The 22,807-nt window shown below is 52.7% G+C and overlaps 7 protein-coding genes across 7 annotated transcripts; 4 read left to right on the top strand and 3 right to left on the bottom strand.

The window, feature by feature from the left end:
• Nucleotides 1-354: 354 nt before the first annotated feature.
• On the top strand, nt 355-2,191 carry NCU03173 (HAD superfamily hydrolase). The gene is made up of 2 exons (XM_959486.2): nt 355-865; nt 936-2,191. The coding sequence occupies exons 1-2, from the start codon at nt 594-596 to the stop codon at nt 2,038-2,040; spliced, it is 1,377 nt and encodes a 458-aa protein (XP_964579.2). The 5' UTR covers nt 355-593; the 3' UTR covers nt 2,041-2,191.
• A 1,795-nt stretch (nt 2,192-3,986) lies between these two features.
• On the top strand, nt 3,987-6,193 carry NCU03172 (hypothetical protein). Its single transcript, XM_959485.2, has one exon. It carries the CDS (start codon nt 4,160-4,162, stop codon nt 5,900-5,902), a length of 1,743 nt encoding a protein of 580 aa, XP_964578.1. The 5' UTR covers nt 3,987-4,159; the 3' UTR covers nt 5,903-6,193.
• A 2,954-nt stretch (nt 6,194-9,147) lies between these two features.
• On the top strand, nt 9,148-12,728 carry NCU03171 (small oligopeptide transporter). Its single transcript, XM_959484.3, has 4 exons — nt 9,148-9,767; nt 9,845-10,138; nt 10,192-10,638; nt 10,694-12,728. The coding sequence occupies exons 1-4, from the start codon at nt 9,507-9,509 to the stop codon at nt 12,095-12,097; spliced, it is 2,406 nt and encodes an 801-aa protein (XP_964577.1). The 5' UTR covers nt 9,148-9,506; the 3' UTR covers nt 12,098-12,728.
• Nucleotides 12,729-14,423: 1,695 nt separating this feature from the next.
• NCU03170 (molybdopterin-converting factor subunit 2) lies at nt 14,424-15,632 on the bottom strand. The gene is made up of 2 exons (XM_959483.2): nt 15,216-15,632; nt 14,424-15,116 (listed from the first exon to the last, which is right to left on the bottom strand). The coding sequence occupies exons 1-2, from the start codon at nt 15,403-15,405 to the stop codon at nt 14,686-14,688; spliced, it is 621 nt and encodes a 206-aa protein (XP_964576.1). The 5' UTR covers nt 15,406-15,632; the 3' UTR covers nt 14,424-14,685.
• A 185-nt stretch (nt 15,633-15,817) lies between these two features.
• NCU03169 (hypothetical protein) lies at nt 15,818-19,045 on the top strand. Its single transcript, XM_959482.2, has 3 exons — nt 15,818-16,587; nt 16,666-17,017; nt 17,073-19,045. The coding sequence occupies exons 2-3, from the start codon at nt 16,705-16,707 to the stop codon at nt 18,860-18,862; spliced, it is 2,103 nt and encodes a 700-aa protein (XP_964575.2). The 5' UTR covers nt 15,818-16,587; nt 16,666-16,704; the 3' UTR covers nt 18,863-19,045.
• NCU03168 (aspartic-type endopeptidase) lies at nt 18,948-21,596 on the bottom strand. The gene has a single exon (XM_959481.2). The coding sequence runs from the start codon at nt 20,839-20,841 to the stop codon at nt 19,252-19,254; it is 1,590 nt and encodes a 529-aa protein (XP_964574.1). The 5' UTR covers nt 20,842-21,596; the 3' UTR covers nt 18,948-19,251.
• A 678-nt stretch (nt 21,597-22,274) lies between these two features.
• Nucleotides 22,275-22,790, bottom strand: NCU03167 (hypothetical protein). Its single transcript, XM_959480.2, has one exon. The coding sequence runs from the start codon at nt 22,782-22,784 to the stop codon at nt 22,317-22,319; it is 468 nt and encodes a 155-aa protein (XP_964573.2). The 5' UTR covers nt 22,785-22,790; the 3' UTR covers nt 22,275-22,316.
• Between the last annotated feature and the right edge of the window lie 17 nt (nt 22,791-22,807).

Here is a 22,807-nt window from a genome sequence, read left to right as displayed (position 1 = left end):
CCGGAAACGGTCAGCTCGCTGCTGATCTTGATCAGCGCACCCACTCAGTCAGTTCTGTCTCTTTGTGAGCTTCGAAGCGGACGGGAAGAGGAAGAGGAAGAGAGCTTCCCCTGTCGCTGTCACTTTCTCGGTGGGGCAGTTGACAGGAACAATGTCAGGAACATTTCTTGGCATGCAGCTTCGCTCCGGTGCTGACAGATGCACATTTCGAGCTCCGTACCTCGCCGGGTACCTTCGTTGCACACACCTTGCCCCACCTAAATGATAAGATCAGGGTTCCGTTTGCCGGCGGCGGGCTTGCATTCGACAGCCGCCGATACCGGTCGATTTTGCCGGAGGCCCTCAATCATTGCGGGGGTCGTGGATACCGGACGGGGACGGATGGGCTATCGTGAAACCCGAGGCTCCGTCCATACGGGACGAAGAAGAATACTCCACCGAAGTCCATCCCAACCATGTGATGACGACATCTGTTTACTTTTGATCTATCCTCTACACCATAATCAATTAGTATTTCCAGGCTCATACGATCAACTATTCCATACGTACCCCAAATTCGCGATCCATCGCGTTAGTTCAGTGCTATAAACATAATGAGGACCTCACGCATCCTGGGAAGTGCTTTTGCCCGACCAAACCTTACTACTTTGACATCGTCGTTGCCATCGCCCTTTCAAATATCCCGTCATATCTGTAGCGCGGCTGCCGGTTTACCGCACGCAACGCAGAAGCATACACGAACTGTCCAATTTTCATCCTTGATAGGCAAGACTGGTGGCCTGAGCAGGAGTAACAGTCGAGAAGCTCGCAAATACAACACCAAGAGCACGCCGAGCGAGGCACCTCCATTTGCCTTCGCCTTCGAGTAGGTCACTCCCAGGTATACCCACCTTGTGGTATCACTCCGTCATCTCTAAACAATCCCCAAACTGCAGTATCGATGGCGTCCTCCTCCACGTCGCGACGCCCATTCCCGGCGCTCCCGAAGCCCTCAAGTTCCTGAACGACAACGACATCCCTTTCATTCTCCTCACCAACGGCGGCGGCAAGCACGAGACCGAACGAGTGAAAGACCTTAGCCAGAAGCTTGGTGTCGAGCTCACCACCGACAACTTTGTCCAATCGCACACGCCGTTTCGCCAGCTCGTCGATGGGCCGGACAGCCTGCGGGAGAAGACCATCCTCGTGACAGGCGCCAATGCGGAGAAGTGTCGACTCATCGCCGAGGAATACGGCTTCCGCAACGTCGTCACACCGGCCGACATCCTCAAAGCCCACCCGGAGGTCTTCCCTTTCGACCCGCTCCTCGACACCGTCTATACCGCTACCGCGCGCCCGCTCCCCAGGCCCATCTTCACGCCCGGGTCCGGCATGCGCCTGAGTGACGCGCTCAAGATCGACGCCATGTTCGTCTTCAACGACCCGCGCGACTGGGCCTACGACATCCAGCTCATCGTCGACCTGCTCCTCTCGCAGCAAGGTTACGTGGGCACGTACTCGCCCAAGAACGGCGACGCCGCTCTACCCTCGTGTGGCTGGCAGCAAGACGGGCAGCCGCCGCTGTACTTTAGCAACGCGGACCTGCTCTGGAGTACGGGGTTCCACCTCCCGCGTTTCGGACAGGGCGCGTTCCAGGCCGCCGTGGCGGGCGTCTGGCGGCGATTGACGAACGGCCATGAGCTGCAGCGGCGGGTGATTGGCAAGCCGTACAGCGAAACGTATCAGTTTGCTGAGAGGGTGCTGACGACCCATAGGCACGAGGTATTGAGGCGCCGCGGCCACCACGAGCCTGGTACGCTGAAGAGCGTGTATATGGTGGGTGATAATCCGGAGAGCGACATCGCGGGGGCGAATGATTTTCACAGTGAGGCTGGAACGGAGTGGTGTTCGATCTTGGTGCGGACGGGCGTGTGGAGCCCGGAGCATGCGGGGGAAAAGGCACTCCAGGGGAGATTCAAGCCAAAGGTCATTGTGGATGATGCGCGGGAGGCGGTGAGGTGGGCTTTGAAGAGAGAGGGTTGGACTGGTCCGGCGTTGTAGGGCTACAAGATGAGAGAGAATGATTTTTATTCAAGTTCAGCGCATTTCACGGCATCTAGAGCAACTCTACAACATTTCAACCACGTATATACGTTTATCTAGAATCTACGAGAATCCGGAAGTTCTAAGCCCGGTCTCTTATCACTTCGGTCGAGTATCATCAGTTGTGCTAATCCACAGTCAGATACGAGAATGATCTCCAAGGGAGGAGGACATAGACACTGACTTGAATCACTCGACGGCATCCTCCGCAGCACCGAATGACCACTGTAACATTACGAGGTTCCGATCGACTATCTGGCATGGGACAGCATATCTCGTCAGTTTTACAGCCAGCCATTATTTGGTGTCATGTTAGGAACGATCTTTGATCACTAACGACGTCCAACGTAGCGTTCTGCACCTATTTGACATCGGTCTCGCTTCGTTTGTTGTCTCTATGAGCTCCCTCGTGACTTATCACGTCCTGTCCAGCTGCAGCAGCAGTGAGCCATTCTTCCAACCAAATGAACGAGAAGCCCACCCCAACGCAGCGCGTGGCCGGCGGTCAAAATGCGCAAATATGGTCAAAGAAACAAATGGCAGAAAAATTGCAAGTGTTTAGTGCAGCCATTTGGTGATTTCGATAAGATCACATGGCGGGCAAAGGGCCGTTATCAGCGCCATGTTGCAACGTCGAAACAAGAAAAAGAAAAGAGAAGGCGCAAGGAAGGGATGATCTTTGTTGTGCACTACTCAAACAACGCAGCGGAGGCCCTGACTGCAGATCCTCTTTCAGACGTCAAGTTTGCTCCCTTCAGTTTTCCATCATTAAACATGCTATTCGAAATCGGTTTTCAAAAACAACTACTGGGAAATTTCTCTCGTACTTCCACTTTTGCATTATGCCAAGGCCAAGGGTTTTTATTGCACTACTCATGACAAGTCGTGACATAAGTCGACTTTTCGACCGATTTGCAGCAGTCAAACTTCCGGAATCGAGCCGACTAGCCCTTGCTCCATGCACCCGCTCATCCCATCTGAGACGCCAACCCAAAGCTCCGGCTCAAAGCCGAGGAAGCAAGTTCCCTCGTATGGATGGCAGTTTGACTTATCGCCTTGTATCATGAGGGTTCAGACTGAAGGGTAGGTTGCTGGGGAGATGAACCGAAACATATCGCAGAGAGGCGATTATTGTCTCAATGTTTGGGGCAGCTTCTCATTCCATTGTCTCGGCCATCGGTGTCATTCATTCCCTTTTGTTGCACCAGCTATCACCACGGGTACCTTCAGATCGGGAGGTTAGATGCATCATCGCACCCTTTGTCGCTCTCTTTTGTGGCCCGGGAAGAACACATGTCTAACATGATGGACTGTTTGGACCCTTTCCCGCCACAGCTTGAGGGCTTCCCGACGTGGACGTGCTTGGTAACGGGGGTACGGCAATCAATTCCCTATCACGTACAACACCACTCTCCTTCCAGCCCCGTCCTCCCTTGTTTGTCATGTCACAAACAAAGTGCCACTTATGCCCTAATCCGACTTCAGCTTGGACCAACGACGTTTACGAGCCTCGAAGTGGCCGAAATAGAAATCCTGGGGATGGTTGGGTGCATATTATACACGATAGGGTAAGCTGGGGAGTCGATGCCGTGGTAACACGGAGTTGCCCGGGGCTACTGCTGCGTTCCAGTCGAAACTCCCATGAATTCAAGGTTCAGCCTGGACTGTTATATGGCGTTCCAAGCGCTTGGTTTAGTAACGCGACGGTGCGATGTGGAGGACTTGAACCGACCGGGTGGCTGATGATGCGGTTCTTTCATTCCTTGTGGAAGGCTTTTGTTTTTGTTTGGATTCGTCCTTTCTCCCAGTGCTCCATGCAACAACGTCAAGTACATATACGGCTTGAGAGTGTACCCACACCTGAAGGTGTGAGACTCAAGCGGATCGTCGACGTGAATCCCGCAGGATGCTTTAATCTCTTTGCTTCTTTATGGCATATCACTTACCACTTCCATGTCCGGATGAGCCGCAAATAATTTGTTTTACACATTGATAAACTTCCCGTCACCCTGCTCCAAGTTTGCTCACCCTGATGCCTCTTTTCTATCTTGTTTTACAGATACTCAAGGCATAAACAATGGACTTCCACAGCCAGCTTCCCGGCCGGGACCCACGTCCAACCCTTCAAGTCATCACCACGTATCCTCCCCAGTCCCAAACATCAAACTACTCCTACCCCTTCTCAGGAACATCTCCGGGCCGCGAGTCTGTTGTGTCCGATATCTCATCTGTACCGAGCATGGTCGAAGACCAAGGCTCTGACATCTCTGCCGAGGAAGAATACCAGTATGACCACACCTCCAGGACCAGGGGGTCATGGAACTGTTTTTGGAACAACACTCGAGCACACGCAAAGGATCTCCAGACGACAGACACTTTAGCACGGCCCATCAGCCACCATGCTGGCAGATGCACAACCCCCAGCACACCGGAAAGGAAGAGGAGCAGCAGGCCAAGTGTGACATCGTCACGGCCGGATAGCGGCTTCGCCCAGGGGAATAACCAATGGCCTCTGACTCCTCCATATACCAGTCACAGTCACCAGGCGCCTCGGACATTCAACAAGCCCCTTCCCTCACCAACTTACTCACTCTTCCCGCCAACGCCGTCATCTGCCGGTAGCAACTCTTTTTCGGTGCCGTCACCAGGGAGACCATTTTCCCCCCGGCCATGGACCTCGGACACCTTGCGGCTGGAGCAAATCCCACCACCACAACCCCCAGTAGTGATGCGCAGGAAGTCGGGCTTCGGTAGGAAAAGGAAACTGGGGGGCGAGCCGCTGGCTGTGACCGTCAGTCCACATAGCACCAAGTCGCCAACGACCTCTACATCAGCAAGCCTGGTCTTCCGGGCAAGGCCATCCATCATCCCTGTCCCCTCTTCCACAAGCAACTTCTCGCAGCAGTCGGCTCCTACAACCTACCAGACAGAGCCGTCATCTCTCTACCTTCAACCTCCCTACCTTACCCCAATCGATTTCCGCCGCCCATCCCCCACCAATCTGCATCGCAATTCCTGCAGTGGTGCCTATCCCAGACCTCTGAGCAGCAGGGACCAGCACCAACAACAAATTAGGACACATCAACAACAAGAGATAAGAGAGCGACCTCTGCCCTCCCTCCCCCTTCCCGTCCAACCACAACAGCGACCACAACGACCTCCTCGATCATCGCCTCCTGTTTCACCAGTAGTTGTAGTTTTCCCAGCCCCTCCAACATCACCTCCAACATCACCACTGCCACCACTGCCACCTCTGCAACCACCACCACCACCACCACCGTCGTCGCCGCCACCTCCTCCTCCTCCTCCTGCTGCTGCTGCTGCTGCTGTTGCTGTTCCTCTTCCACCCGTCGTCTCAGTTTTCGAAACCGACTCGGACGATGAAGAGTCCAACCCAGACTCTGGATCAGACGAGCACAACCATTTCGGTGCTGCTGGAGGGGCCGTGGAAAGCTTTGCAAGGCGGCTCATGAGGAGTTTATTCGGAGCCCAAGGGCACCACTCCCGTCACGACACAGATCGTCCGACCCAAAAAAGCCATCATCATCATCATCATCAGCGGAGTACTAGTGATTATACTCGTAGTGCGGCAACTACAACCACAACAACACTGTTTCACAAGGCCATTCACCTGAGGCGACCACGGTCTGATGGGGGCCGCAGCCAGAGTCCACAGCTCGGGGCGGTGATGGAGGAGGCTGAACACGGATATGGGAAGGGTTGTAGCAATGCCGGTGAGTGCGAGACTGGGAGTAGCACGAAGCAAAATGTTTTGGGAAGGCGCGGGAGGTTGTGGAGGAGGATTGGTAGTCGATCATGACTTTGGTGTTAGATACAAGTGACTGTCGTGGTCAGTTGGTGGCATGTCATGTGGGGAGGTCCTGAAAAGACGGCGGGAGGTTTCACGGTTCTTGTTGATATACATTTTGGGAGTTTATATGGTTTGGACATATTGATGGATGGAGTTGGCGAGATGGGTAGGGTGTATACAGGACACTGCAGGGGATTGGGTTTACATACATAGGTAGGCACTTGCCTACAACACATACATAATTCGCCCATTGCCACTTGGGCGACGTCGATTCTACATAAGATCACCTCTATCTATACACAGTGAACTTCATCTGCTTCTTAGATCTCTTGATTTGTGTTTGTGTGCTGTGCTCAGTTTAGTCCTCATCATCATTGTCGTACAACTCAAATAAAAAGAGATGAAAGACGCGCTCGGATGTGTGGAAATGTGGCTGATGCTTGTATTAAACGCTGACAATGCACTCACGAGAAAGGATTGACGTATCGGCCCCGAACCTATCTTTGGTATGAATATCCAAAAGGTTGGATGAGAGAAGGATTGAGCCAACGTACACATCAAGTAACGGCGTAGTGCAGTCGGTCATCAAATCTTGCGGTGCCTCACGAGTACCAACTGAGTTCCTCGCTTTCGTCAGGGCGGCTGATCATCGGATACCAAGAATTGTCTGTGTAATGCGTTTAGTGCGGTACTCTCTCCTCTCTCTCTCTCCTCGATCCTCGATGCAGTGTTTCGGAGAAACTCTCGGTTTCCCACATGTCTTCAGCTCATTCCTCTTGTAAATACAGAGAGATGGAGAAAGCATAGGGCATTGCCGCAGCTGTTGATACTCTGCTGCGTACAGCCAAACCCTGCGTGGTGGCGCTCTCGGCGGACTTAAAAGAAAAAGAAGAATTAAAAAAAAAAAAAAAAAAAAAAAAAAAAAAAAAAAAAGACTTTGATAACGATGGAGAGAGAGAGAGCGGTACCTGGTGCCAATGATTTGTCACATGGCTCGTTGGAAACTCGACACCCCAACAGAGCTTATCGAACGAAGAGAAGAGTAACTCGTTCGGCACTCGCAAGATAGTAGCCGACCAGACTGCCCTGCCTGCACAACACACAGTACGAAATTTTGGGATTGGTCATTTGCTGGTTATCGTTCATGGTATGTAGACAACATCATCTGGCGTCTCGGCGGCGTGATGGAATGGAAAATGAGGGGGGTGGACCTGGGCAAGACGGGAATGCAGTCAGTGGTAGGAGTGGGTGGTTGAGAACTGCGACTGCCACAAAATGGAACCAAGACACAAGCTGAGATGTCGTGGATGCTTGGAATTGACTTGGAAGGGGTACAGTCATGAAGTTGGACCGCTCCTGACCACACTTTCCAGAGATAAAAGAAACGTCTGAGATTGGTTCTGGAGGCTCGGCGCAGGTCTTGACCGTCCGTCTTGGACGAAGGCGTTGATAGGTACTTTGTATCGAGGTCATATCTCGAGATTGCGTGTTCCGAGTGCCGGCGGTTCTGGGTAGGTCCCCGGACGATGCCTGCCGAGATATTGGAGATGAGATGGAATCCCGCTCAAAGGCTGGGCAACCACAGGGCATCTGCGGGGCGGATAGAGAGAGGCAGTTCCTTCTCAGTGCATTATTTCCATCCTCAAACCCCGAACGGTGGAGACTTCCCACTGGTTGTCGCTCCTTGTAGCGGGAGTAGAGTAGGTAGACTGCAGTGTTCTATTCCATGTCCCAAATTGGCTTCTTGATTCGGATGGAATCAAGGACATTCCATCTCATTTTCTCATTCCATTACATACCTTACATAACTCTTTTCACCTAGGACTTCGTGGTAACATTCCCGATCCCATCACGACCATGTAATGCGCCTGGGCTAGTGGCCCGCATTTTTTTTAAGCATTTGCATGCCCGCCGTCGGCCGTCGCCTAGTCAAGCACTAGCTTGAACTCATCCCCACCATCATGGCCACTGGACCACTCAGAAACCACGGAGAAACGGTGGCACGAACGGTATACTTGCCGGGATCGATCCTACGAACCTACCAGATTCCCCAGAAACGAGAGGCAGCGAAATTGATGAGAAAGTGGCAAGCCGTCAGAACTGCTGCGCCATATCGCCCCAGTTGGCGGAGATGCGAGGCAACTCCGTTTTCCGCTGCTTCGCCGGCGCTGTCTGAGACTCTGAGTGCTATCTGTAGTGTATAGCCACTGCTTGCCTGTTGATTCAACAAGTCCAGAGAGCCACTGGTGCAGGACAGAACAGCAGCTGAAGAATCAATGTTAGGTATATATTCTCAGCAACGAGACACGGGGGCTTCTATCAATACGAAGGCGGCGCCGTCAGAGTGCAACATTGCCATTTTGCTCTACAGTACTTCAAACACTGCTACCAGCAATGGGACGGATCAAAAAGGTCCTTCATCGGCCTTATCAAGATATCCCAAACAAAACGCTATCCGCACATCAAGAGCCGACTTTGTGAAGTCACCATGTGTTTCGCGGAATCCATGGCTCATGATTTTCGAACAACATCGCCGTCCACAGACTGCTAGTATCGGTCCCAGTACCCATTCGAACAATTGATCCATGTTCCCCATAATGATCGCCGAGGTGAAGTTTGGACAGTCATTCCAGCCAGTCAGCACCCGCCCAGCGACGGGGACCAGAGTGCGAACCGGAAAACGCTCACGCCAGCCTTCTCCTCCATCGTCTCCCTCTGCCCTGAGCCTCTTTACCCATCGAGCCCATGTGGTTGCCCCCGCTTCAAGATACCCTCAACCCCTGTCGGTCTCGCTTGAACCCACCCTGTAGTTGCCCTTCGCAGGCCCTCGGGCCCATTTAGGCAGGTCATCACTGGCTGGGGCTGCATCTTCCGCCATGGCTAGTGCTTCCAGACATGGTACAGTTCGATATCATGCATTGCCCCTCCCACATTTTCAACCGCAACTAGTGTACTGTTTCCCAGCACTGCCCTGGCCGACAAGCAAGTGAAGAAAGAGGTGTGGTGCCCTGAGGTGATGGTGGTGGTGGTGGTGGTGGTGTTGACCGTGTGAGCCGTGGTAGCCCCGGCACACACGGGCAGTCACCCACTGGACATCCACGCACCCACGACATATCTACACAGTATCTTCACACCACGCTAGTCCATGCCACAATGAGGTGCGAAAGGCCAAGACTTCGACCGGTCTGAGAGAGGTCCGAAAGAGGGCTAGAGAGACGAGCCAAAGAGAACCCGGGACTGGTCCAGAGACCGGCCTGGCGTGAACTCGGAACCCACATTTTTGCTATCTCCCTATCATCTCATCCGTCTCTCCTTTCATCGTCGTCTCCCTCAGTCGACATTCCATTTACAACACTCTTCCTCCGTCATAACCCTTTTGGATTCTTACCTCTTCAACTCACATCGTAGCCTTATGTTCTAAACGTCGACGGTCGCTGGAGTCGAGGCAGCGATGTTTACGCTTCGATCAGCTTACTAACCATCCAGCTGTCAAGTTTTATCCGTCGCTTTACGGAATTGCCCCATCAGATCGGCACGAACCCGATCGTGTTCCCGCTTTGCTTTCCCGGCTTGGTTGCATGGGAGGCATAGCGAACCACGCTGTTGCTCCAAAATGCTTCGCAATTTTTTTCGACGACGGCACGGCGATGAGGATGTTATGCCGGATATGGTAGACGATGGATCGCTGGAAGGTGACTCGACTGGCATTGAGGCCTTGACTGCACTGAAGCGGTTCGAAAAGATGCATCGCCTGGACCCAAACCTACCATTGGACGAGCTGGACGAGGTCGAAACGGCTTTGAATAGCGCAAACATCGAGAAAGGAACCGAGATCGACCAAATATTGGCTGAAGACAATTCCCCATATCCAGAAGTGAGATATCCCGCTTCATCGCTCTACGTGTCATGATCAACGCCGATTTGGATTCTCTCTAACACTGACTTCAAAAGGTTCGAGCTTCAGTACGAAATTACGATGTCGAGATGCCCGTCAACACCATCCGGGCCTGGACTATCGGCATGTTGCTTTGCACTATCGGTTCCGCTGTCAATATGCTTCTCTCGTTGCGAAACCCTAGCATCTCGTTGTCGACTTTGGCTATCCAACTCATAGCATACCCCATCGGCCTGGGCTGGGATCTCATCTTCCCCGACCGTGTTTTCACCGTATTCGGCATCAAGTTCAACCTCAAACCCGGACCATTCAACTTCAAGGAACATGTCATCATTGTTGTCATGTCCAATGTACGTCTGGCCTTCTGTTATGTTAAGCCAGCCGCTAACTCCTTCTTCCTTAGGCTGCGTATGGCGGTGGTGCTTTGTATGCTACTGATGTCATTCTTGCTCAGGAGATCTGGTACAAACAGTCATTCGGCTGGGCCTGGCAAATCCTCTTCGGCATCTCGACGCTCTGCACTGGCTATGGGCTTGCCGGTTTGGCAAGAAGGTTCTTGGTTTGGCCCGCTGCCATGATATGGCCCGCGGATCTCATTAACTGCACACTCTTCTACACCCTCCACGATCACTCGCCCTCGGATCCGGCAAGGACAAATGGTTGGTCAATCAGCCGATACCGATGGTTCTTGATTGTCATGGCCGGATCATTTGCGTGGTACTGGTTTCCTGGCTATCTTTTTCAGGGACTATCTTGGATGTGCTGGATTACCTGGATCTGGCCCGACAACGTCATTGTCAATCAGCTGTTTGGCGGACAAAGCGGATATGGGCTATTCCCTATCACTCTTGTGAGTGGTTTACAATTACTGGGCGAAATCAATTTCATGTGCTGACTCTCTTTAGGATTGGTCTATCATCTCTGGGTATCTCCTGTCACCCCTCGCGTCGCCATTTCATGCGATCGCCAACGTCGTCGGCGGTGTCACGTTTTTCTTCGTTATTGTCTCCCTTGGAATCCAATATTCGAATATATGGTACTCAGCTTATCTGCCAGTCCAAGAGTCGCACTCGTACGACAACACCGGAAAGAGGTACGTCGTTTTGCGCATTCTTAACGAAAACCTGCATTTCGACGAGGCCAAGTACCACGCATACTCGCCGCTTTACCTCCCCACCCAGTTTGCCCTTGCATATGGGCTGTCTTTTGCAGCTGTCGCAGCCGTCATTGTTCACGTTGGCCTCTACCACGGCAAGGACATCTGGAATCAGTGGAAGTTGGCCCGTCATCAAGAAGACGATGTCCACATGCGCCTCATGAAGAAATACCGTGACGCCGAGGATTGGTGGTATATTATCCTATTTGCCGTCATGCTTGGTATGTCCTTTGCCGTGGTGTGCGCCTGGGATACCGGCTTTCCATGGTGGGCGTTTATCATCTGCATATTGATTCCGGTGGTGTGGACCATTCCGATCGGAATCATTCAGGCCATTACCAATATTCAATTAGGACTGAACGTCTTGACCGAGTATGTCATCGGCTACATGCTCCCCGGCCGCCCCTTGGTCATGATGATGTTCAAGAACTACGGTTATCTCGTCATGTCGCAGGCGCTCTATTTCATTCAGGATCTCAAGCTCGGCCATTACATGAAGGTGCCACCTCGTGTCATGTTTTGGTCCCAGCTGATAGCTTCGGTTTGGTCCGCCATTGTCCAGATCGCCGTCATGAACTGGGCGCTCGGGGCAATTCCCGATATTTGCACAGACGGCCAGGCCAACCAATTCGATTGCCCCAGTGCCAAGGTATTTTTCACTGCGTCCGTCATTTGGGGTGCGATTGGACCGGCCCGCATGTTCTCCGGTAAAGCACTGTATAGCTCTTTACAGTGGTTCTGGCTGGTTGGTGCCGTTGCTCCCGTGATTTCGTGGTTTTTCGTTCGACGGTATCCGCGCTCGCTTTGGCGCTATGTCAACTTCCCGCTGGTGTTTGGCGGTTCAGGCTGGATTCCGCCCGCAACTGTTTACATCTACTACTGCTGGGGCATAGTCGGCACTGTCTTCAACTTTTTCATTCGCCGTCGGAAGACGGGTTGGTGGCTGCAGTACAACTACCTCACCTCGGCCGCCCTTGACGTTGGCCTTTTGCTGTCGACTCTCGTTATATTCTTTTCCCTCACACTATCACACACCAAAGCGCCAGAATGGTTTGGCAACACAGTGGCTAAGAGCACCATGGATACGACCGCCACAGCGGTACAGAAACTCGTTCCGCCAGGAGAGATCTTTGGACCTCGCGAATGGCCATAGTTGCAAGTCACGAGTCACAGCGAGGGATCGGACGAGATAGGAGGAGTTTTGGAGTTTGGTTAGGTATATTTCTCAACGGAGTCAGTGATTTGGGATACTTTCGGGATTGGCGGGAGCTTCTTGGGATTTTGGCTATGGACGGAAATCGACAGGCACAGCCGGCACATGTATGCCGCGCACAACATGGAGGGATTTTTTTTTTTTTTTGACATTTACAGGATATTGGCTTAAGTGAAGGGGTCTACTCTCGTGGGTGTCCATGGCCTTCGCATGGTTCACGGAATATTATATAGCATTTTCGGGTTTTCGGCGAGGAGATTGAGGACGTCCCGTGCTATGTGTCCTCGGTAGGGACCTGCGCAAAGCTTGGGGGCTTGGGTTATGACGATACGCATATTTCTCTCAACGCTGCGGTGCGATAAGTAATGATGTATTCCATGGAAATGTCTGATAGTTGACATATCCCTGCACCGGTCTGCTGATGCCCTGCCTTCCCGCTTCCAGTAGCCATGAGCATCATGACAAATATGGGTTCTCTACCGCCAAACTCTCTACCGGACTAATCATCCTCTTTCCTTGCAGTGTCCGTACCAGTTATATATTGTCACCAATGGAAATAACAGCAAACCTTTCAACTTGTTCTTTGACATAACTCACTGGGTTTGATGATCGTCATCACCATTGACCGATGAAGCCATTCCGTACGTCGGTATAATTGCAAGCAAGTCGACCATGGGCTTGCGTCACCTCTCAGTCGACTAAGGGCACCTTCCCCTAATTCAGTGTTTCCCAATGCTCTGATTGATCTTCTTTTCGAAACACGCAATTCCGGACTCCGTTCGTTTCGTAAGTACCTACGGCATCCGACTTTTCGATTCTGTCGGATCTCGATTTTACTATCCCGCAAGGTTCTCACCCATCTGTGACTAAGAAGCTTTACAGGAAGGAGGTACCCTGATCATACAGGATAAGCGGTGTGCCATCAGATGCCATTTCACGCTTCAGTCGATCCGTCTTCGAGCTGCCCTGCTAAGGATAAGTACCGCAAGAACCGATTATGCATGGCAGGAACCATCGCCAATGTCTCTTGAAGACCTGCTCCTTCCTTTCTTCTCCTCCTCTGCATTCGAAAATGAACTATCCCCCAATATGTGAGCCCCAATTCCCTGGATATCACCTCAGTCAGGGCATCGACGACCTGGGAAGGGCTGTATCTAGTTCTTTCTTTGTTCAGGCTGTCGGGGATTGGAAAGAGGCCGTTATCCCGGGTAATCCCATCCCTTGCTCTAGGAACAAACATCGTTTCTGGTTCTCTCGTATCTCGACAACAACCACCTCGATTCGGTCGTTCGTTCTTCTAAACGCCGCTGCTCTTTCTTCTAACAATCTTGAGGCAGACACACAGAAAAATCACCACCTCCCCATAATCATTTGTGTCACGTCAGCAAGACAGTGATCCCACCGTAAGGTGAAAAGACACTCTGCACCAGAAGTAAGAAAATTGCTCTACACGTTACAGACACTGGGTGTGTTTCTACGAAGCAGTCATCCTTAAACACCACGACCTTGGACATCATCTTTCTCAGCCGGTCACTGATCTACTCCACCTGTCAGTCGGTCACCGACAATCACACACACACAATCACTCACCCTCAAACACCTGCAAACTTCCAGGTTTTGTTTCAGACCAAGGCATTTATACGCCTACTCGAGATAAACAAGTCACACTCATTGCACAAACTTCCACCCTGTTCTTCAACCGGCAAAATCCCAGCCCAGCCCAACATCTCACCATCCGGCCACCCATCAAAACCATGCCCAGAGGCCGTGGATCAGGTTATGACTTTCCAAAGCCGATTGGCGCTTGTCCGCCGCCGAAGCCTTCATCCGGTGTTGGTACTGGTGTTTTAAAAGGCGGCAATGATGATGGCAGTGATGGGAGGGATAAGGAGAAGGGTAATGGCGGCAGTGGAAGTCACGGTGGAATTGGATCGAAGTAGACTATAGTGGTGGGGAGAATGCAGATGATGTGCTTGTGTATCGATGATGTAGGGGGATCTGAAGGGAAAGGGGATTGTGACAAATGCAAGGCACGACGGAGAATCTACGGGAAGATAACAAAGGAAGTGTGTCTGTAGCAAGACATTCAGTAACTGGGATAGACAGTTGGTAAGAGTAATCTGCCTTTTATCCCGAGGAAGATAAATAATGATGGACATGAGGTTATGATTTGCTTTATGATCATGATTTTTGTTTGTTATTTGGTCAATGTTAGCTTTATGATCGACGGCCTAATAGACATATGTGGAAACAAAGACAAACGTGATACGGAGGATATTGGAATTCATAGAGGTGCTTGCCTCTAATATAGATCCTAGTTCGAAGAAAAGAATAGAGATGCTGAAGTATAGACATTTATACAAATTCACCATCTCTTACTAAAATTCGTCGGTTCATCTCCCCTCAGACCATTTCCGTCGTCTCGTCATCATATATATGTTCCGGGCATTCGTGCCTTCCAAACTCGCGCTTTAACTACCACTCTCTCCCCTCTCCCCCCTCCCAGCTACTAGGGCTACCTTTCCCTATCAGCTCTTCCTATCATTTCCCCCGTTCCCGCTGTCGCCCTCATCCTCCTTCTCATCCACTTCCCCTTTGCCTATCCTAGGCTCATCAACCTTAACCCCCACCGCACCATCCCTATTAGCTCTCCACACCCCTCCCCCCTCGCCACCAAACTCCTCCCGCTTCCACACCTCCACTTTGGCTTTACACTCCTCCAACGCCTCTTCCCCCGCCCTCCATGCCGCCTGTCTATGGGGAGATGATACAGCAATCAAGATACTTTCCTCTCCGATGGGGACCACACCTAACCTGTGTACCATCGCTATCCCCTTCAACCCGTGCTTGGTGAGAATGGAGCGGCATATGGTTAACATGGTGCGCAAAGCTAGGGGCGCATAGGAGGTATAGGAGAGGTGCTGGACAGGGAGGGAGTTAAAGTTGTTGCGGGTGGTACCTTGGGTGGGTGTGTTAGTTGATGGGTTTTAATGGGATGAGAGGATGGAATTAAGAGGGAACAGAAGTGGGGGAGGAGGAGGAGGAGGGATGAACGAACCGGCAAAGACAACAATGGCCCCAGCTTCTGGGGAGCGGACTCGGTCTATAACGGATTGATAGTTGAGGTGGTCGTGGGTGAGGGCTACGTAGATGCCGGGTTCTGAGATCTCGGTGGGCTTTGCTGGGTTTGTTTGTGGCGGTTGAGCTTGAGCCGAATTATCGGTTTGGGTTGGTTGTTGAGTTGCCATGCTTGATGACTAGATTCTTGATGAGGCGTGAGATGTTTGACTTTCTAGTGGTGTCCTAAGCTGTAGGCTTCAAGCATGAATTTGTTGAATCAGGAAGTGGTTATTGTCGTGAGCTATGTAGAGTGAGAACTGGTAAGTTGGTAGATGCGGACTGAATGTGTGAAGCGATAGTAAGATGTGATTGAACGGTCTTCTTGAGCAAGTATTAGGTATATATCAAGTCAGATGTTAGTCAGTGGTGGACATCAAGGTTGTAGTCCACTTCGTTCCTTGTACCTCTTAAGTGGGACTTGGCGGAGCATGGCGTAAGATACAGTCACGCATGCCGTAAGTTACCCGATAAGATAACGAGCGGGAAGCCATTAGGTTGTTCGTTACCTACAATCAACGAGCTCTCGCAACTTCTCGCAATTGCCATTCACCAACTACGGATACAACCGAAAGCTTTCCATCACTTGACGGAAGATTTCATTTTTTGCAACGCGCAACTTCAGTTCACAAGAAAATTATCCGATCGCAGAACGTCTCCAAAATACGCGCGTCGAGCAACACACCATCCGCGCTTCTCATGAACCCGCGCCGCAATGCCTGAGGATTACGCTTCCAGGGCGCGCGACACAGGTGGCTACCGTCGTCGCAGTCGTAGTCCACCACCGTCATACTCGCGCCTACCGGGCTCGAACGATCTGAGACCAAAAGACGGCGAGTACTACCGGTCGAGAGAGGGTAAAACCTGAACAAGCCTGGACGATGGCCATTTTTGTGCCTACTACAAGTTGCTGCCGAGCTTGCCATGGCTAACTTTGGTTGTGTCTGACACGTAAACAAGATGCTCTAAGTCCGTCAAGAAGCCTCAACTACGACGATGACGGCGAATATCGCGAAGGCGGCACAGACAATGATGGAGATGGAGGCAGGCCAGACAGAGGAGGTGGTGACAGATACGGCGGCGCTCATCGGGGAGACTGGGGCAGACATAGCGGTGGCGGTGGTGGTGGTGGAAGACACTACGACGCCGACGATTACCGAGGACGTGGTCGAGGGACAAGTCCAAGCGGCCGCCATAACGGAGGGTATAGGGAAGGTCAATCTTCCAGGCGACACAACGATGCGCCCGCGCCCGCGCCTGGAGGCAAGATTGTAGTTCTCCAAGGTATTCCAGAGGACGCCACCGAACGCGATGTGAGTCTACCCCAGTATTTGTGCATTCATCGTGTAGCTTTACAGAGATCCTAAAACGCATTCTTCGAACCCTTACAGGTTCTCTACGGCCTCAATCTCGTCACTCAAGATCCGCACATGTCCACCGACCAGATCAAGATCGTTCGATTCCGGTACGACAGCGCCGGCCGCCGCCTTGCGGTCGTCGAGTTCAAACGACGCGCGGATGCAGAGACATTCATGGAACAGTATCATCCCGATATATCGTTCCCTCTCGAGCACACCCGTGGTACCAACTCGGAATATATTACCATGGATATCTTCTTCGAAAGGAATCGTAGTGACATGGACGACTTTCGTGGAGACGATGAGGACTGGGACTGCTTCAAGTGCGGTGCAGTCAACTTCTCATACCGTGCTGCGTGTTTCAAATGCAAGACAGAGAGATCTGGTAGGTTTTCGTCCCGTTTTGCTTGTCCTGGCAGATTATTAACTAACGGGCGCAGATGATGCCAGTTACGGCTACGGTTATGGGGGCCCATCAGCGGGTCCTCTCCTAACAGGAGAAACCGACGAAGATCCTCAGCAAATGCCGTCACAGTATCTCGTAATCAGAGGTCTGGAGGCGTCAGTGACCGAGGAAGTTCTCGCCAGGGGCGTCATGAAGCTGTTCCGCGAAGAGACGACAAAGGCGCCTACCGGTACCCACAAATTGAAGTCGACAGCGCCAGGCAGCAACACTGCAAATCTGGGCGCAAAACCCGGTAGCCTACGCCGCGTCTTTCTGATACGGAACCGGAAGAGCAACGAGTCGTGGAGATATGGTTTTGCCGAGTTTGCGACGGTTGAAGACGCCAAGGGTGCAGTCGCAAAATTCCGCAATTCCCCTAGGTTCACAATTGCGTCCAGAGCGGTTGTTGTTTCGTTCATTCACACAGGTGTCTTCATTCCGGCCTTTGAGGTTGGCCCGGACGAGGATCCACGCTTTTCCTTCCAGCCTATTTACAACCCTACTATTCGATTAAAGTACTGGGACGAACGTGTCTATCCTAGCATCCATGTTGTCTCGGTTGAACCTAAATCTGAGCCTGAAAGCGCAGATAAGTCTCCCTACCACAAAGATGGCAGCGCTACGGACAATCCTCTTACCCGTCAGGCTAGCCTTCTGAAGAAATTCAAGAAGAAAGAGCCTGCTCCTGGCGAGAAGGGCATTGCAATGGCGCCTCAAATGCAGATGTGGGCAAAGAAGGCAGCGGAACTACATGGAAAGAAGCTGGCTGCTGCTGGAGGGGGCTTCGGTAATGTAGAATTGGAGGCGGACGACGAGGATCAAGAGCCAGATGGACCTTTGAATCCCCACTGGACTGATCAGTACCTCTCATATGCCGACTGGGACCGCATGATATGCCTTCTTTGCAACTGGAAGGTCCCTTCGCAAGAAACCATCAACAACCGCGGACATCTCCCCTACACGCGGGAGGACCTCCTCATCAGCCACGAAGTCATCGTTCACAACCACTTCAAAGATCCAGAAACCAAAGAAAAGGCCGCCGCCAAGCTCATCTCGCTCGGCAACGAGCCCCGATCCATCGCCCGCCGCACCCCTCGCCTTAAGCACGACGCCCCGCCCGTCTACACCTCGTACGCCGACTTCGACGCCCTCTACTGCCACCTCTGCCACCGTGCCTTCAAGCACGCTGAAACTTTATGGCGCCACGAGCAGGAAAGCGAGCTGCACAAGCGCATGCTTTCCGACGACCAAGCTAAGAAGCGCGCCGCCGCCGAGTTGGCCGCAAAGGGCAAGGTGCTGCTCACTATGGTCCCCGACAAGAAGCTCCGTCGGGAGGAACAGCGCACTCAGCGGTACCGCGACAGGGCGATGGAACGCCGGCAGGCATTCCTGCAGCCCAACAAGCCAGGTGGTCAATTGTCGAAGCAAATGCTTGCTGGGCTAGGTGCATCCGTTTCTGCTGGCGGAGACAAGCGCAAGGAACAGCAACAACAACAACAGCATGCAGCTGACGATGAGGCGGCAGCAGCGAAGAAGTCCAAGGGCGCGGGCATGTTAGCCAAGATGGGCTGGACTACTGGCGCGGGTCTGGGTGCTGAAGGCACGGGGCGCACACAGGCCATCGCGACGGAGGCATATGCGCCTGGTGTTGGACTGGGTGCGGAGGGAGGCAAGTTGGGTGATGCGAGCGAGGAGGCGGCGAGGAGGACGAAGGGGCAATTTTCGGACTTTGTGGAGAAGACAAGGGATAAGGCCAGGGAGAGATTCGAGAAGTTGCAGGAGTAATAGCTTGCGGTGTAGTTCATGAACCGACGACTATGGCAGTCCCGCCGCTAGCCGACTCTTCAGTTGCTCAACAGTTAGTTCACTTGCTTGAATGACACTTTATACCCGGATGAATGACACCCAATTTTTCTTATGTTCTTATTTGTCATAACAACCCATTACCATCTAGCCGTAATAAAGAATAAGATTATTTGATTAAGTTTCCTGATGCAGTACCATATCTTTGCACTGGTAGTCATGTACAGTAACCGCTATTTACGCTACCACTAACCGCCCTTTATATCCAAGGTAAGCGGTATGTAAGTGATAGATCCTGTATTCAAAACCACAACCGTCGTATATATATGTAGTGCAAGATTTGTCCACCTTAGAGCAGGTTGTGTATGCAACTACAGGGCAACAACCGCGCCTCCAACAAGGGCAAGGAAGCCCGTGAGCGACGCAACGGCCAAAGCACCAACAGCACCTCCCCTTGCACTTAACCCGGCCGCGGCGCTATCCGTCTCCTTGGCCCCCGAAGCAGCTGTCCCCGTAGCAGCGGTCGACCCAGCAGTGACAGTCTCCGTCTCCTTGGCGCCGTCCTTATCCGTAGAAGAACCCGATCCGGATCCCGCATTGCCCGATGGATCATTGCTTGTCTGCTGCTCCTTCACACCCGTCAATCCAGTCGGCAACCCGCCATCCGCCCCGCTAAGCTCAACAATATCGGTCGTCGTGCTGTTCAAGTTCGCCTGCGCGATGCCGATCTGGTGGTGGGTGAGGTCGTACACAACATAGGCAGACCGCAAAAAGGTCTCACCGAGGAGGGCCCAGTCCTCATCGAAGTTGTCCTCTTGGAAGCCGGCGGTGCTCTGGATGCCAAAGATGCAGGCGTTCTTGAAGGGCATCTTGAAGGGGAGCTCGGATTGGCTCTCGCCTAGCAGGTCGAGGACGAGTTCCCAAACGGGCACGGAGATGGTGGCGTTGGCGCCAAAGGTAAAAGACAAACGCAGGTCCGGGTTGGAGGTGAGGTACTGGCAGTCGATGAAAGTCAGGCCGGTCCAGATTTCGTCGACGTAGACGGAGAGTTTGGTGTGGATCTGGTCGGTGATCTTGGAGGGCAGGTAGGAGAGGGTGGTGCCGGAATCGAGGATGGCGATGGTCGAGGTTTGGCTGAGGGACGGGTCGGTGGAGATGATCTTGGTGGTCTTGCCGTTCTTGGTCAGGGCGAGCGAGACACTCTGCATCTCGACTTCAAAGTGGATGGGCTCGGCTTGCCCCTTGGCCAGGTAAATGGGCAGGATCGACAGGTCGCCAATGAACTTGTCCTTGTCGATGCCGCCAAAGAGGATGCTACCCGTGTCGCTGCGGCGGTCGTTGAGGTAGAGAGAGTAGGCCTTGGTGGTGATGAGCTTTTGCGCGACGAACTGGTCAATCAGGTTGGGGTAGCGTTGTTGGGAAGCCACGTTGGATGAGTAGCCCACGCCCAAGATGCCGGCGCCGCGGACGGTCTTGGTCGCATAGCCCATCTGCAGAGACTTGATAGTGGCTCCGCCAATATTGAGGTCGTCCGTAATGTAGTCACCCGCGGCAGTGCTATTGTCGAGGTACCGGATCTCGAAGCTATCCTCCTCTAGGACCTTGTACGAAGAGCTCTTGGTCGGGTTGTACGTCTTGTCGCACGAATCCCCCCATTGCCGCTGAATTGAAGGGTCGGTGCATAAATCCGCCTTGTAGCTCACAACCCAGAGGTCGCTGCTTCCCGTATCCAACACAACGCTGACTTTCTGGCCCGGAGTGCCCACAGTGACCTCGGCATAATAAGCACCGCCGGTAATGTTGTTGATCAGGGCCTGGCTGTAGGTGTCGCGCTTGACGTTCTGGCGCACGTTGCCGACCCTGAAGTGAGGCACGCCTCTGTTGAGAGGGAAGTTGACGACACCATTCTCGGCAACGGCTACTGAGGCCAGGGCCAGCAGAGTGGCCAAGGTAGACTTCATAGCAGCAATGACCCCTTTTCCAACGGAACAGGATGCTGTGGGAAGTTGAGACGGAAGCGAGAGAGGGTTAAGTAGATCGCATTAAGGCGAAAACCGTCAACAGATGTCCACAGTTGTTCACGCGGTCCAGAACCGGTATGGAACGGGCTGGCGAACTCGACCGGGTCCTCCTTGAATCGGATCGGATCGGTGTGTAGCCTCGTCGAGGGTGGATACAAAGACGGGGGAGAGGAGCGGAGCCGCTTTGCAGAGTCTCGCGAGTCTCTGGATTTCCGGTTGCTCGGGTAGGTATGTCAAGCGCAACAAAGGTTATAAATAAGAAAGCTGGAGTTGATTGACGCCCTTTTGATGTTGAGGAGCAAGCCGAAGAGCCGGCCACCTGGATGATGGAAAGCAACTCAGGAGCAACCCCGGCGCCGCATAGCTCTTTTGGTTAGCCTTGGGCGTTGCAAACCGAAGAAAGACTTGGGCGAAAACCAAACATTGGGGTGTGGCGTGGACGGGGGCTCCCCGGACATCTTTCAAGGCAGCCCTCCAGGGGCAGAAGCTTCCCCATGTTCAATTTCTCCATGGGCGCCGATGAAGCCCTCCTGACCCTGGGAAAAGAGCCACGGGGGAGCCAACGGCACAAGAAGCCAAGAAACTACTGCCCGTATCCGACGTTCAATAGCAACGTGCCCGCCTGTCAGCTGCTGTGATGCCAACCACGGCCAACCTATCAGCCAACGACAAACGACCACCAAGGCCACTGAATACCACCCCCAGAACCTGCCATTTCCTCAGCAACTCTTGGGTAATTTTTCTTGACGCGCGTACTTCCTTTGTCTCGTGCGAGAAAGAAAGCAAGAAGAAGAAGAATGAATTCCTGCCCAGCATCAATCCAGCTTTGTCATGCTCCGGCCTCCTACTCCAAGGCTCCATCCTCTCAGCAAATACCACGGTTCATGTCGTTCCAGCCTGCGTTGATAGCGTCCAGGATCCTGCGGTGTAGGTCGATCCTCTCTGCCAATTTCCTCCCGTTTGTTGAAGCGCGGTCGTGAGGTTGCGCTGGACGCTGCGTCACTCGAAAATCGAAATGAGTGGTTCGGTTGGTTCTGCACTAAGCGAACGGCTCCAGGTTGAGGCTCGATTTGTCGAGTCACAATCAAAAATTTTCCCTCTAGAGATAAACCGGGTTGGGCCTGGAGGCTAGCGCTAGTTCACCACTTTCCGGTCTAATCTGGGCAAGGGTTGTGAACGAAGAATCCTATCGTCTGGTAATGCTGAAGATCGTTGCTAAGAGATGAAGGTAGCAGAAGAGGGTGGGGAGTCTCAGAAACCCAAATCATGGAAGTCAAATGGAAGACGGTGGACTGTGGAGGGATGGGATGAGACCCAGGGAATCTTCAAGGAATCGATGTCAACAATCTTCAGATACACACACAACGGTTCAGCCCCTCACCAAGTTTAGACTTGTACTATAGTCACTACACTACCTACACAGGGGCATCTGCCACCGGGTTCCACCGACTGCTTTGTCCCTCCCCCCGTTCGCCTGCTTGTAGGGCTGCTTCGATGTTCTTACAGCGTACATCGTCTGATAAAAAAAAGAGGCCCAAGCGGCCCAGGTTCGGCAGTTTATGGTCGGTTTCCATGGCAGTGCCTGAGTGCGCACAGCTTTCAACCCAGAGGTTCAAGTCTTTCATCTCTTTTATAACAGCCAAACACACAACATCCAATAACATGGGCCGCTTCGAGTCTTGAGAACATACCTGGGACGACGTTGTGGTTAGTGGTGGTGGTGGTGGTGGTGGTGGTCGGACGATAAACGCTGGAGGTGACGGTCGAACGAATCCCCAACGGTCCCCGTCGGACGGATACGGTCCGGCGCTGATCAGACCCGACACGTGGAACGGCATGCCACCACGGACTCTGCTCGGCCATGGTGTGCAACCAGTCTGCATTGTGCATTCATTGTGCAGCAGCC

Source organism: Neurospora crassa, linkage group I, assembly GCF_000182925.2.
Source record: "Neurospora crassa OR74A linkage group I, whole genome shotgun sequence".
In the NCBI taxonomy this organism is placed as follows: domain Eukaryota; kingdom Fungi; phylum Ascomycota; class Sordariomycetes; order Sordariales; family Sordariaceae; genus Neurospora; species Neurospora crassa.
The sequence above is the reverse complement of the archived record's forward strand: the minus strand, read 5'-3'. Positions and strand labels throughout refer to the sequence as shown.

Bases quoted from the DNA above. Each gene is read 5' to 3' on its own strand.
- NCU03173 (XM_959486.2), top strand. From the start codon at position 594: ATGAGGACCTCACGCATCCTGGGAAGTGCTTTTGCCCGACCAAACCTT. The intron at 866-935 runs GTAGGTCACTCC...CCCAAACTGCAG, and splicing joins CCATTTGCCTTCGCCTTCGA to TATCGATGGCGTCCTCCTCC.
- NCU03168 (XM_959481.2), bottom strand. From the start codon at position 20,841: ATGAAGTCTACCTTGGCCACTCTGCTGGCCCTGGCCTCAGTAGCCGTT.
- NCU03167 (XM_959480.2), bottom strand. From the start codon at position 22,784: ATGCAGACTGGTTGCACACCATGGCCGAGCAGAGTCCGTGGTGGCATG.
- NCU03171 (XM_959484.3), top strand. From the start codon at position 9,507: ATGCTTCGCAATTTTTTTCGACGACGGCACGGCGATGAGGATGTTATG. The intron at 9,768-9,844 runs GTGAGATATCCC...TGACTTCAAAAG, and splicing joins ACAATTCCCCATATCCAGAA to GTTCGAGCTTCAGTACGAAA. The intron at 10,139-10,191 runs GTACGTCTGGCC...CTTCTTCCTTAG, and splicing joins TCATTGTTGTCATGTCCAAT to GCTGCGTATGGCGGTGGTGC.
- NCU03170 (XM_959483.2), bottom strand. From the start codon at position 15,405: ATGGCAACTCAACAACCAACCCAAACCGATAATTCGGCTCAAGCTCAA. The intron at 15,117-15,215 runs GTTCGTTCATCC...CACCCACCCAAG, and splicing joins GGCCATTGTTGTCTTTGCCG to GTACCACCCGCAACAACTTT.
- NCU03172 (XM_959485.2), top strand. From the start codon at position 4,160: ATGGACTTCCACAGCCAGCTTCCCGGCCGGGACCCACGTCCAACCCTT.
- NCU03169 (XM_959482.2), top strand. From the start codon at position 16,705: ATGTCCACCGACCAGATCAAGATCGTTCGATTCCGGTACGACAGCGCC. The intron at 17,018-17,072 runs GTAGGTTTTCGT...TAACGGGCGCAG, and splicing joins ATGCAAGACAGAGAGATCTG to ATGATGCCAGTTACGGCTAC.